This window comes from Phyllostomus hastatus, unplaced genomic scaffold (genome assembly GCF_019186645.2).
Source record: "Phyllostomus hastatus isolate PE091 unplaced genomic scaffold, TTU_PhHast_1.1 phas_contig_64, whole genome shotgun sequence".
NCBI lineage: Eukaryota > Metazoa > Chordata > Mammalia > Chiroptera > Phyllostomidae > Phyllostomus > Phyllostomus hastatus.
Genome location: NW_025333928.1, coordinates 9,754,559 through 9,769,240, shown reverse-complemented (window position 1 = coordinate 9,769,240; position 14,682 = coordinate 9,754,559). Strand labels below are relative to the sequence as shown.

General features: G+C 48.4%; 1 protein-coding gene across 1 annotated transcript; it reads right to left on the bottom strand.

The window, feature by feature from the left end:
- Positions 1 to 81: 81 nt before the first annotated feature.
- On the bottom strand, positions 82 to 4,645 carry IL27 (interleukin 27). The gene is made up of 5 exons (XM_045848848.1): positions 4,534 to 4,645; positions 2,326 to 2,498; positions 2,144 to 2,242; positions 1,149 to 1,307; positions 82 to 393 (listed from the first exon to the last, which is right to left on the bottom strand). The coding sequence occupies exons 1-5, from the start codon at positions 4,562 to 4,564 to the stop codon at positions 103 to 105; spliced, it is 753 nt and encodes a 250-aa protein (XP_045704804.1). The 5' UTR covers positions 4,565 to 4,645; the 3' UTR covers positions 82 to 102.
- Positions 4,646 to 14,682: the final 10,037 nt, after the last annotated feature.

The window sequence follows — 14,682 nt, the reverse complement described above, 5'->3', positions numbered from 1 at the left end:
GTCTGGTAACGGAGGTCAGTAGAGTCCTGCCTTGTGGTGAGCTGGAGGCTGTCCTGTTGGCCCTGACTTCAGTCCTAAAATCCTAACCAGAGAGGGAAGGGGCTAAGAAACCACGCCATCAGGCTGGGGAGCCAGCCAGTGTTGGACACCCGAGGCCTGGACTGGGTTTTTAGCCTGGGAAAGCAGCAGCAAGTCCCGCATGGCCCGAGACAAGACAAGCTCCAAGGAGTGTAGCAACTGGTAGGTGTAGATGAGCTGGGGCCAGGACACCTGGGCTGACATCTGTGAGGGGCTGCCCAGGGTCCCTGGGAGCAGCCCTTTGCCCTTCTTCTCCTCCTCCTCCTCTTCCTCTACCTCCTCCTCCTCAGGGAGGTTGAATCCTGCAGCCAGCACCTGTGAGAAAATAGTCAGGCTGAGATGCTGAGTGAATCCTTGTTCCTTATGTGCCTAGTGGTGCCAAATGACGTCAGAGACCATGAAGTCATGATTTCCCTGGACAAACCCTACTTCAGATCTCCCATTATGTTGTCATCTCATGTTGTCCCACCTGCTTTTTTGGTTCAAGAAAATGGAAGTCACAGAGCGAGATGATGCTCATGGAGGGAGCTGGCTCACCCATCCAGGATTGCTCTGGGTATTTGAGATTTTGGAAAGTCCTCTCTTAAGGGTCGTCTTAGGATCAGAAATGGGTGGAAGGGTGATGTAGCTAGTTTTCTGCTGCTTGCATTTTCGATTCTTCTTTCAGTAAAGGTAAAATTCTTATTTCCCTTTGAAATATTCAGGAGGACCTGGTGATGTCAGAGGATGATGGGGAGAAGGGAACCAACTTTATGATTGGTCCTGTTGGTGCCAGATGTTGTGCTGGGTGCTTCAGAGCTGTTCTCTCATTTAAGACCAGGACCCCAAGAGAAAGCAGAGATTCAGGGTGTAGAGCCAGGGCCTGGTGCAGACACACACACACACACACACACACACGCGCGCACACGCACACATTCACACATTCACACACACACTTCCACCTTTCATACATCTGACTCAGGATCTGGAGCATCTCCTTCTAGACTTTCCCCACCTATGGGCATGGGAGTATTTAAAAAGGGGGCCAGTGACCCTCACCTTTGGTCTATGGGGTTCAAGGGGCACTCTACCTGGAAGTGAAGATGCCGCTGCAAGTCTCGGAGATCCAAACTCATGGCCCACAGCTGCTTCCTCTCTGCGTTGGCCCAGATCCCTTGGCTGCCCAGTCCTCCCAAGAGGGCTTGGAAGGGGCGAAGTGTCATGGAGAGGAATAACAGCCTCTCTGGGTCCTATGGAAGCAGAAGGAAGGGGTCAGGAAAGGTCCGCAGGCCAAGGATGACCCACTTCAAACCCAATCCCATGTCCCTCTGGGTCCCATTCCCATCCCAAACTCCAATACCCATTCTGTCTAAATATCTGTTCTCACACTCAACTTTATTTTCTTCTCCACTCCCTTCACTCATCATCATTCCAGTCTCTGCTGTCTGTGACTTCTATCTTCTTTCCCAACTTCATTTTCAGTCCCACACCTGAACTCATGTCTAACCTCAACCCCTTCTCCATTGTCTTAGCACTCTCTATCCATAGCCCCACTGTACCCTGTTTGATTATTTTCTCCACCATCCCATCCTATCTCCATCTCTTCACTTGTTTTCAGCCTGTCTCCAACCTCTTTCCTATTCCTAATCCCAATTCCATCCCTCATCCATATGTCTAGCTTCATTCTCATCATCCATCTCTTCTCCAACTCCATCCCGACCCCATTCCATTTCCATCCTCACCAGTAATACCCGTCCCTTCTCCATCCTCTACTTTATTTTCACTTTCATCCCCAACCTTCTTCCTATTCCCAGACATTCTAATTTCTAGTCCTGATCCCATTCTATTCCCATACCTACCTTTTTATCTATGCCCACTTCACTTTTACCTCCTTCCTAACTCCATTTCTTTATTCAGCTTCATCTTTATGTCCAATAACATACTCAGCCTCAATTTATTTATATCCATTCCTGCCCTTCAATTTATTCCCAAATCCATCTTCATTTCAATCCTTCACTTCATTTCTAACCACCCAGCCTAGCCTTATTGCTAGCTCACTGCCCCACCCCACCAGCCCCTCACTCACAGAGAGGCTGCGCCAGGCCTGGAAGTTCAGGGAAACATTGGGGAGCTGCCCTCCCAGGGGCAGGAGGTCCAGGTTCACTCCTGGCAAGTGAGATTCAGCCTGTAGGGCAAGGTCTGTTAGTGGGGGCCAGACGGGTTTGGGATCTGCCCATCCCCAGAGCCAATTGCATTAGGGAAACTCACAAAACGGTGGGCCTGGGCCCGAACCTCGGAGAGCAGCTTCCTGGCAAGATGCAGGCTGACCTTGAACTCCTCCCGCAACTCCTGCAGGCTCAGGGGCAGCCTCCCTGGGGGCCTCGGGAATCCCCAGACACCAGCTCGAACCAGGAGCAGGGAGAGCAGCAAAAGGCTGAGCCCTGGATAGATGGGGAGAAGGGAGGCAAAATGAGAGGAGAGCTTGAGAACTCAAGAACACAGGCCAAGTGCTGTGTTTCATCTCACTGACCCCTCAAAACCACTAATAAGATAGAAGCTACTGAAGACACCGTATGGCATCCCTGTGCGACTGCAGGGAAAGTGCCCTCTCCCCTAGGCAGACACATCCTCTCACAGAGTGGCCACCTTTGCACGCAGATCTCCGTCTGGATTTCCATCCCCCACAAACTCCCTTATCCAAGTGTCTTTTTCAGTGAACTAAATACACAACTCTATGTGGCAGCCTGGGTGTTATTATTCCCATTTTGAAGATGAAGAAAATGAGGTCCATGAGGTTGACTTGCCAAAGTATATAGACAGAGGGTGAGGGAATCAGGACTGGATTCCAGGTCTGCCCAAATGCAGATCCTGTGAGCTTCCCCAGGGAACTCAGAGGAGGCAGCCACCTCCCCTGGAGCAGGCATACTCTGTTCTGCCAAGGATTCCCTAGGCTTGGCCAGGTGGTCCTGATGGCCCAAACTAGGACTCCAGGGGTGGCTGGCAATGCCGGAGGCTCTATCCCAGGGAGTCAGAAGGGTAGATTGGTCCCCTCTCTACCAAGGCAAGTGGGTAACTCTACAGTGAGGGAGAAAAAGGGGGTGCCAGTAGGGAGAGGAGGGCCTGGATCGTGAAGCAGAACCCCTGTTTCTCATTTGGGTTCTTCCCTTGAGCAAGCCTCCTCTTATTTCTGGGCCTCGAACTCCCATCTATAAACCAGGAGAATTGGACCAGCTGAGTCCTGAAAAGGCTTTCTGCCCTGTGTTTCCTGAACAAGAGGAAGAGGGGCATTGGGACGGGAGTTTTGGGAAGAGGGCAGTGTTCTGTGGTTTCTCCCTCAGGGAGAGGAAATCTAGCAATCATCCGAGTTACACAATTCTCCTTGAAACACAAACCAACACAGGCCTGAAGTCTAAGTCTATTCCTGCTGACCCTCCACTGCATCCCCCTTCCCTGTCTGTTCTTGATTGCTAACCCCTGGGCTCTGCTCCTTGAAGTGTCTACTCAATAAAAACCAAGGGGAGTTTTGGGTAGGTCCACTTTCCCCATGGACTTCCAGAGGGGGTGGCCAATGCCTGGCTCTCTAACCTCCAGGATCCCTGAGTTGGGGCCACTCTGGCATCCTTGAGACTGTGGGCGGAGTAGGGTTCTTCCCAGCTCTGTGTTGAAGGAGAGCAGTGCCCCAGACCCTGGTGGATATTGTCCACTCAGAATTGAGCTGTGTCATTTGCCACCAGCCCTCCACTTTCTGCTGGAGCTCTGGGGGCCCCAGACCCTTCCCCTGGTTTCTCCCTAACCTCTGCAGACAATTCTGGGTCCTTGGCCCTGGACTTTGATGGTTCTGTTCCCATCTTTTAGTCCTCAGTCCCTGCCCTGACCCTACCATCTGCTCTTGTTCCAGCCTCTGAGTCCTTCAGTCACCAATTGTAGATTGGACCTCTTTCTGAACCTCAAACTACAGACCCTCGACCCAGGTAGACTGCTGACTCCTTGACCACAGAACCCCTACTTGTGCCAACTCTTGGCTGTTGTTCCTTTAGGCAGCACCAGTTCTCAGCCAGGCTGTCTGGCCTCTGCTCATTCACTCCAACCAAACCCTCCATTTATCTGCCAGGCCCTGTTCCTGGTCAACCCATCTGTCCAACTCTCCTCATTCATACTGGTCAAGTCTTCCCATCCTCTCTCCAGCCCTAGCCCAACCACCAGCCCTCCACTCTTGCCCCTCATTCAAGCCAGCCAAACTGTCTCGTGCTCTGCCCTGCCCTGGCTGAACCACCACCTGTCTGTCCAACCCCTGTTCCCCATTCATGCCAGTGTTGTCCCCATCCTCCAGTGAGCTGCATCTTATATCCTAGTCTCTGCCAAGTGGTTGCCCCTCAGCCCTTTGCCCCCATCCACACCAGTCAAGCTCTCCCATCCTCAGTCCAGTCTCAACCAAGCCTCCCACCCCTCTGCCCCGAGCCCTGGCCTCAAACTCACGCCAGCCAAGGTCGCCTGCCTTCTGGCCCATGGCAGGGCCCAGTCTCTTTGATCAGCCATCTCCCGGGTCAGGGGCATCTTATACGGGGGCTGTGCCCAGTTTCACTTTCCGTCCTGCTTGTACTTTCAGCTTTGCTTTAACTCAGTCTTCCCTCCTCACCACCCCTTGCTAAAATGGGGAAATGTAATTTCCCTTCCCAGAGGGGGTGGGAGGTGTGGTGGGGGATGGCGGGAAGCTGGGGTTTCGGTCAATCCAAGCTGCTGACCCCTGCTGAGCTCCTAGGTCCAGTCTTCCCCTCAATTCCCCACTCTGGTGAGCCACCCTGCTCTATTTGCTGGTAGGTCCCAGAGACTTGAATTCTATCCTCTTCCTCTGCTGTCATTATCATTCTAGTGGCATCACTGGCCTAATGTCCTTGTAGCGATAAATGAATGGCCAGGTAAAAAGACTGCCCATCAGAGGGGACTTGGGGGTCTTACTCCCTTCTGGTTTACTAGATGGCTGAGGAAGGAAATATAAGGGAACTTGGGGCTCACTGGGTAGATGAGATGGAGCTCTGTATGGGACAGAGGGCCCTCAGTCTGGGCAGTGTCAGGGATCAGTGCCAGGGTCAGGGCTGGATGTTAAGTTTTATTCAGGGTCAAGAACCCAGTCTTTCACCAGAATCAGATCTTGAATTAAAGCTCATTCTATAATCAAGATCAGTACATGATGTAGGGTTGGACTCAGAGCTTTGTCTGGGGCCAACCTGGCTCTGTGCTTGGGGTCAGAGCTATCAGTGACCTGGGGGCTCAGCTTGGGATGAATTAGGGTTGGGCTCAGTCCAGTTCAGGCACACAACTCTGTCTGTGGTCAAGATTCTGACTGAGCCTGCATCTCAGGTCAGAGCTCAGACCTGGGCTGGGATAAGAGCTCAGTTGATGAGCAGGGTGAAGGCCCAGCCTGTGACCAGGTTGAGGTTGTGTGAGGTCAGGATCAGGGCTTAGCCAGGCTCCATAATAGTCCTGGCGTTTCTGCTCTGGCAGGGTTTCATCAACCACAGATCTCCCTTCCAGCACAGCCCCACCCTAAGCCCCACCCTGGATTTCCCATCTTCAGGGAGAAGATGGGGGTTTCTTGGTCTTCCCCGAGGCCTATTGCTGCCACTTTCCTTTTGGGACCTGTGGGGTTTCCCTGCTGGGTCCCTGTTGTGAGACAGAAACCAAGGGGGCTTCCCCTCCCTCAGCCTTGTCTGGGTAGCCAGGGACCAACTGCCAGGGAAGTACCAGCACCAACAAAAGAGCAATCCAAGAGGACTGCTGGAGGAGAAGGAAAAGGAAGAGTGGCTGGCACCTGCCTAGCCCAGACTGGTTTCCTTTGCAGTGCCCCCCAGTGGTGGATGGCAGCTCATTTCCCAACATCCCATGTGCCTGGGGCTCCCTGCAGGAGGCTGCTACACATTCTGAGGCTCATGGTGAGGACAGAGGCCCTGGCTGTTTTTCCTCACACCCCCAAGTCTTGCCATCATCCTAGAGGCATGTCCATCCCACTCACTCCCTGATCGCAGCCACTCCTGACTTTGCAAACCTTGAACCCCATCCCTGTTCTCTGGCCACAGCCTCTTGGCCCTCCCAACCTTCTCTTAGGGCTCCCTGAGACCTCCTGTCCCTTGCTGCTTCTCTGCCCTTCTTGATCTGGCTGTAGCTGACTCCTCTAGTCTCGCCCCTCACTCTCACTCAATTCCTGCTCCAGCCTCTGGAGCTTCATGCTTGAACATGATGAGCCACCTCATACTTCTTTGCCTTTGCCCAAGCTGGTGTCTGTCTAGAATGCCCTCACTGTCTTCTCTGGAGTTCCCACCTCTCAATCTTCTCTGTTTGTGTAGGCTCTGTCACAGGCTTCTTCCTTGAATGGCTTATCCTTTCCTCCCATAAAGCTTGTCTTTAGTGGACATTTAACATTTGTTTATCTTGCTCACTCTATCCTCACTCATACCACTCCAGCCATACTGACCTCCTCATTGCTCCTAGAACATGTCAGGCATGCTGCTGCCTCAGGGCCTTTGTGTTGACAGGAGAGACCTGGTTCTTCTTGCTGACGCATGTCAAGAATTACATATCAGCAAATCTAGTAGTATATAATCAGTTTATTAGTGGTCCGCTTCCATGGAAGAGAACAGGACTGGGTAGAGTAGGGGGTGAAAGGCAAAGTTTCAGAGCAAAGCAGGGTGACAAAAGCAAGAGAGGCTGGAGATCAGGGTGGTAAGCCCCTGGGCAGCCTGAGGCCAGAGGCCCTGTGGCTCGAGAGCTAAGAGCCCCCAAGAGAGAGAGCAAGTCCTTTGTTCTCAGGACTTATATAGTTGGTGGGATAGGAGGGAAAAAGTTACATATTGATTAACGGGTAAATGTGGCGCCAGCTTTCCTGGGAGGATGTGACTACCCAAACTTAGGTATGTGTGGGGGTCTGTTAGCCCAAATTCTATCTTGCTCCAGACTCCATTTGGTCATCTTGTTGTAAAACAAATACCTGACAGCTCATTAAAATTGGGGCAATTTCCAAAGTTATTTAGGGGCTCTTTCTGTGAGCATCAGGGACTCCCTCCTAAAACAGATAGTGACCAGAGGTAGGCAATTAACCAAAGTTATTTATGGGTTCTTTCTTAGGGTCCCGAGACCCTCTCCCACATTCAGGCCTTGGGATGAAAGCACAGTTTCAAGGCTTTCTTTCTTGTTAATATAGTGTTTCTTGTGATATTGAAACGCCTGGCAATATTATCAGAACAGGCTTAGGACTGCTGAGTTAGCATGTGAAACTTGTCTCCTCGCTGCCTCGGTTTCTCTTTATTCTACCTAATTGGTAAAAGGCGTTTCCTGGCAACCAGGGTGCTAAATGCTGGCCAGTGACAGTATTGCAGTCTCAGAGTTCTTCCTATGCTGTCTCCTGCTTCATTTGCACTTGCTGTTCCTTCTGCCTAGAACACCTTTCTTCTAGAAATCAGCAAAGCTTACTCTCTGCTTACGATCTCTGCTGAAATGTCTCCTTCTCAAATAGGGTCTTCACTGACCATGCTACTAAAAAATACAACCCTGCCCCTGCCCTCTCTATTCTCTTTCCTGCTCTTTTTCCTATATAGTATTTTAGATATATACTATTTTTAGATATTTAACATTTTCTTATTTATTTTTGGTCTCTCTCCATGTACTAGGATATGGATTCCACGAGGGTGGGGACTTTTGCCTGCTTTGTGCTCTGATGTATCCCCAGTAGCTAACAATAGCAGGTTCGTAATTACCCAACAAATCTGCCTTGTGCCACGAGTGCCTCAGTGAGGTTCTTCTCATGGCTGGAAATCTGTGGAGCAGCAGGTCTGGGACCAGCCTGAGCCCTGGGCTCTCACTGCCAGCCTTCTCCCACTCTGGCCAAGGCTCCAGCTAGGTGCTGAGGGATGTAAAGGGGGCACCTGGGCATGGCCCTGGGCTCATGATCTTAGCAGATCCTTGGCAAGAAGCCAGAGGGCTGGTGAGGGCACTGCCAGCCTCTGTCCATATCCTTGGAGGGTGGGTCTGGGCTCATCTATGCCTACCTGGCCTCAGTTTCCACAAGTTAATCTTGACTGATGAGCTGAGGCTAGGGCTAGGGCGGCCAGCAGGAAATGGGAGAGACGTGGTGAGGGGTGAGAACTGCGGGAAAGGAAACCAAGAACTCTAAGTCGTAGATTACGGGGTGCCACTAACCCTTCTGGTGACCTCAGGCGAGTCACTAGCCTGCCCTGGATCTCAGTTTCCTCAGTGAAAAGTGGTAACAATTTTCAAATGCTGCCACTATTATTATTTAGAGAATGAAAACCTAGATGCTTTTTAAAAAGAGAAGAAGTGTACACCAATTTTCTGATTATTTTTCAAGCTCTGACACAGCTTTGATCCTGTGGGGCACTCCACGGTGTTGCATGGGAATCCTGAGCCCAGGAAACAGAAATTAGAAGCTTCAGATGTGACATCAGGATGGAATCAGGGAGGGGAAAATCTTATTCGAGGTCACCCCCTAGATCGGTGACAGAATGAAGACTGGAATTGAGTCCCCCATTTTCAGGTTGGGCTGGTGAGGGGAATCCCTGGGCCCTGTGATGCTTGCTGTCAGCTTTGAGGCTTGGAACTGATCCCTAGGTGAAACCTAGATGGGTTTTGGTGAAGGCAGGAAGGCTGGGGGTTGGGCAGGGGAAAGGTTAGGATCAGCTGGAGCCGGGGCCACACCTCTGAATTTCCCAAACGTAGGGTGTGAGACCCTGAGGCTAGGCACAGCCCGACCCCTCCCTGGAGAGTGGAGGTGGATGAGGCCTGGAGTCTCCTGATGACTGGATCTCTCTCCTGTTGTCCACATGCACCCCACCCTACACCCCATGTGGGGTTTAGCAGGATTTATTTCTACCCCCGCCCACCCACCTTTGATCCTTGGAGGGGGCGCCTGGGGAGGGGAAAAGGCCTCACCTCTCTTTTCGCTATAAGACCATGGAGGATCCACGAGGAGGGCTGAAAGAAGGGGCGGGGCGATGTCCCATGGACAAGATGGCCATCACTGGGTGTTCTATGTAAATGCCACACAAATGCAAGGGTGGGGAGACTGGGCAGCTCAGGGTATGAGGAGAAGGCGGGCCGAATTTGCTGAGTGCCAGGAAGGAAGAGTTCAAAGCCCAGGAAGAGGGCTACAGAGGAAAATCACCAGCCAAGGGATGAAAAGTCCCAGGCTGAGTCCCAGCTCTGCTCTGCCTTTTCCCACACGCCCTCTCTTGAGCAAGGTGCTCAGACACTTTGTGTTCAGTTTTCCCATCTGTAAAATGAGGCCCATCTCTCAGCCCATCAGTGAAAGTAAACTTGGGAGGATGCAAGGCGTCACAGGCCACGGCCCATTTGGGGGTCAGACAGACCACACTCCTTTCACAGCTCCGACACTTCCCAGTGTGACGTTCACCAAGATACAAAACCTCCCTGTGCTTGGCTCATCTGCCAGCTGGACAGGATGGCTGTGACAACTGTGCATGTAAATATTTGGCACTGCCACTGAATAGCTGTCGGGAGCCAGCCAACAGCTGATCCCTGACACAGTCAGGTCGGATGAGACGCATCTGCACAGCAGAGGCGACTGTGGCTGGATCTCCTGTCTATCTCTTCCTATATGCTTGTCCCTGCTAGCAATAGGTGGTGGGATTTTTAGATACCTGTGTGTTATAACAAAAAATCTGCATGATGCCTCTGATTCTGTGTGAAATGACTTGCTGACCACAGAATAGAGACCCATAGCTACCCTAGTGCTTCCTACTTCCCCACCTGGGAAGTTAAGGACAAAATTCAACTATGGGCAGGCCAACTGCCAGAACACTGAAGGAAGCTGTTGATAGGAATGTTTCTTAGGGAGTCACCACTTAAAAGCTTAAGATTTATTAGAGCTATTACCTCTCCCATACCCTGGACAGGAGTGTAAAGAAGCAAGGAGTTCTAATTAGAAATAATAATCTAAATACATGGAAATGAATTCAAAACATGCCCCCCCCCCCCACAAGATATATAAATCAAAAAACCTAGGCAAAAAACCCAGTTACCTAACCTAGACAAATCTAACCTCAAAGGATAATAACTAATTTCTATATACCTATAAATCACCCCTTGTACCCTTCTGATTTAGACCAATTCCTAGACTCTTAATAGATAACTAGATGCTAATTGGCACCTGAAAGTTTGTGCCCATATAGCTTCGTTGGCTATCTGATTAATGACCCTCTTGGTTAAAATAACCTCTGTTTAATATGGTTAATCTGTGGGACCTCCTGTACTTTTTGGTTATTTCTTTGTTTAACATGATTGATCTGTAAAACCTTCTGTGTTTTTAGAAATTATTTCTGTGGTAACTGTTTCTGTTTTAATAATCACACTATGCATTGAGTGTTGTTTAACCTCCCCTATAAAAATAAAGATTGATTTTTCTTGGTGAGTCAGTCAGGCCCAGAGAGCCTGGATGTCCTCTGGCACCCCACCAGGTGTCTTGCTTCATTCACTTCGCCTTAGCCATGCATCCTTTGGGGACCCTGAGACCCCGCCGAGGCTGAATCTCGGCAAATAGCTGTGTGATCTTAAGCAAGTTACTTAACTTCTCTGTGCCTAGTTTTATGATATATAACACCAGGAAAATAATATGAACTCATAAGACCGTTTAGAGGATTCAATGAGCTATTGTTTATAAAGTGCTTAGAACAGGGCTTGGCATGTGGTAAGACTATAGGTTTTAGCTATTAATATTATTAGTAGCATAAGGCCTAGACACAGGCTATCTACTGTGCACAGGCTATGGACTGATTCACCAATTCCCATGGCTCCTCATTTCACTCTGAGTAAAAGCCAAAACCCTTCCAGTGCTTTACAAGAGTCCTCCTGATCCCTCCCACTGACCTCTTCTGTTTTCCACCTGGCCACCCAGCTGCCCTACTGATGCACCAGATTTATTAGATTAAGATTTACACAGGACATACTCTTTACACATACTCTTACACAGGAAGGGTCTTTCCTTGTACCTGCTACTTTCTTCTGTCTAGAGCACTCTTCCCTCTGCCCTTTAAATAACTGTCTTTGTCCCTCCTTCAGGTCTCCTTCTCTCATCGATGCCTTCTTCCACCCAGAGCTCTGAGGACTGCCCCATCCCATTCCCACTACATTAAGACCCTGTGTACAACCCTAGATCTAGATGTTAGTCTCTTAACCTTTCAACTTTTCTACACCTTCTGGGCCCTTCCCAAACCCAGGGAGTCTTCTCCAGACTGCAAGCCTCCACCTGCCTCGCCAGACATCTGGGCCTTGTTGGCAATGTTGGTCTGAGCAACTTTCACTCTTTACATGTTTCTGCACCTGGGTAGGAGAGGGGAAGACAGGGTTAGGGGCTGAATATGGAGGTGTGGAATCCATGGTCTTTGTCTGCAGGGGCAGCCACCTGTCTGAGATGAATGGATAAATATGTGAAACCAGAGAGAATAAGATAAAACAGGACACTTTGTAACTCACTAGGAGACCCTGGCAAGTCACTTTTGGCCTTCATTTCTTCACCTGGAGAATGGGCATAATAATATCTACTTGACAGAGAAAGAGAGCATGCGAACATGTGTGCTCTGATGATCTGGAAACTGGAAAATGCTATTAATACTGAGAGCTCATCAAAGATCATCAACTGGGCAGTGGGGAGGAGGATGAGGGGAGAAGAGCATCTATTTGGGATATAGTTGCCATCTGTCATTTCCACCTGCATGCCCATTCTTCCTTTTTACATATATACATATATATTTTTAAAAAGCATCTGGGTTTTCCTTTGTGGAATTATCCATCCCCTCTCTCAAGAGACTGACATCCCCAGGCTGGGCCCTTTTGCTACAGTGAACAGTGCAAGGATGGATACGAGACACACTGAGAGTCAGTCCCTGGACTGGCTGTCAGGAAAGAGGCTCTCTCTCTGCGAGGATTGCTAAGCTGTGGGATGTGAGCCTGAGTCTGTGGGGGCCACCATGAGTGAAGACCCTGCCTCAGACTGGAGCCAATGTATGGGAAAGCAGAGCTGAGAGCTAGTGAGGGAGACAAGAATCTTGCTTATTATTTACTTTGAGCACCTGGATCCAGTTCTTCCTGAAGCAGTATATTCTGAAAGGTTCAGTTTCACAAGTCAATCTTCTTTCTCGCTTAAGCTACTTTGAGTTGCATTTCTGCCACTTGTATCGCATGTTCCCTCTCCTACTGTGATCCACTTTCACAATTGATTTCTTGCCAGGGTTCAGCCTCGGCGGGGTCTCAGGGTCCCCAAAGGATGCATGGCTAAGGCGAAGTGAATGAAGCAAGACACCTGGTGGGGTGCCAGAGGACATCCAGGCTCTCTGGGCCTGACTGACTCACCAAGAAAAATCAATCTTTATTTTTATAGGGGAGGTTAAACAACACTCAATGCATAGTGTGATTATTAAAACAGAAACAGTTACCACAGAAATAATTTCTAAAAACACAGAAGGTTTTACAGATCAATCATGTTAAACAAAGAAATAACCAAAAAGTACAGGAGGTCCCACAGATTAACCATATTAAACAGAGGTTATTTTAACCAAGAGGGTCATTAATCAGATAGCCAACGAAGCTATATGGGCACAAACTTTCAGGTGCCAATTAGCATCTAGTTATCTATTAAGAGTCTAGGAATTGGTCTAAATCAGAAGGGTACAAGGGGTGATTTATAGGTATATAGAAATTAGTTATTATCCTTTGAGGTTAGATTTGTCTAGGTTAGGTAATTGGGTTTTTTGCCTAGGTTTTTTGATTTATACATCTTGAGGGGGGGCATGTTTTGTGTTTGTTTCCATGTATTGAAATTATTATTTTCAACTAGAACCCCTTGCTTCTATACACTCCTGTCCAGGGTATGGGAAGGCTCTAATAAATCTTAAGCTTTTAAGTGGTGACTCCCTAAGAAACATTCCTATCAACAGCTTCCTTCAGTGTTCTGGCAGCTGGTCTGCCCATAGTTTAATTTTTGTCCTTAACTTCCCAGGTTGGGGAAGTAGGCAGCTTTAGGGTTGCTAGGGGTCTCTATTCTGTGGTCAGCAAGTCATTTTGTGCAGATCAGAGGCATCATGCAGATTTTTTGTTATAACACACAGGTATCTAAAAATCCCACCACCTATTGTTAGCAGGGACAAGCATACAGGAGGAGATAGACAGGAGATCCAGCCACAGTCGCCTCTGCTGTGCAGATGCGTCTCATCCGACCTGTGTCATGGGTCAGATGTTGGTCGGCTTCTGACAATTTCCAATATCAAAAATCACAGACTAGATTTAAAAAATATGATAAAAGTTGAATAGTATCATATAGTAGGAAGCAGCTTGTGGAGAGAGCATTTCATATAGAAAGAACAGAGTAAAGCAGAGTAACTTCTTGGTCAGTATTTACTGAGCACCTACTCGGTATGTCCCAGGCATTGCTCCAGGCAATAGAGATACGGGAGCAAATGAAGCCAACAGAAAGTTCTGCATTCGTGGAGCTTATACTGAATGGAATAAAATTATAATCACAACTAAAGTCTAATCAAATACTTACATGTGCCAGGCACTTTTCAACAATTGGCTCATTTAAACCTATGTTGTAGGTATTATTATTCATGTTAACTTTATACAAAAGAGGACAGCAAGAGCCAGCAAAGAAGTTAAGGCTTTGTGCCCAGTGTTAGAGTTAGTAAGTGGCAGCTCTGGGATTTGAACCCGGATATCTGGTTTTCTTATCCACTATACTATACTGCCTTGTAGAGCAGTTAGCATTTACCAAGCCTTCTCCATATTGTATATGTACGCTGTTCTAACAGCTTTACATGCATAAACTCATATAATCTTTAAAACAATCCATTTAACAGATGAGAAAACTGAGATTGAACAACAACAGCACAACTGTAATTTGAACTAAAACATATGACTCAAGAATGCACACTCTTTCCCTCCCAATGTTATTGAGATGTAATTGACAAATAAAATTATGTTATTTAAAGTGTACAATATGATGGTCTATCATATGTTTACATTGAAGAAGGATCTCCCAGTCGAGTCAGTTAACACATTCATCACATCTTATACCATTTATTTATTTATTTATTTATTTATTTATTTATTTATTTATAACATTGAAGTTCTACAGTCTTACCAAATTTTGATTATATAATACAATGTAATCAACTATAGTCTCAGGATGCCACACTTTTAACCACTAGTCTTACCACCTCTAATGAATGAACAAAGGAACAAAGGGGCCAGAAAACAGAAACTAGGCCCAGAAATGAAGAGGCAGTAAGAGAGGCCTAGCCCTGAGCCCCCAAACCCTTGCCTCCAGCCCCATCCGAATGGCATCCAGGTTCTTGATAAAGTGATGACCCCCCTACATTGATTGAGTGCGAATTGCCCTGTCACCCACTCCTGGTCCAGTATCTTGCCAAGATGGGTACAGTGAGTAGCACAAATCAGAAGAACACAGGAAATAGAAACACAGTGAGAGGGAAGAGGAGAAGAGAAGGGAAAAATTAAAGTGGGAACCCAGGAAGTCTCCAGCCCCCAGAGCCTCCAAACATTCCCCTACCAGGAATCTCATGGCCATTCCCCACAACTCCAGAA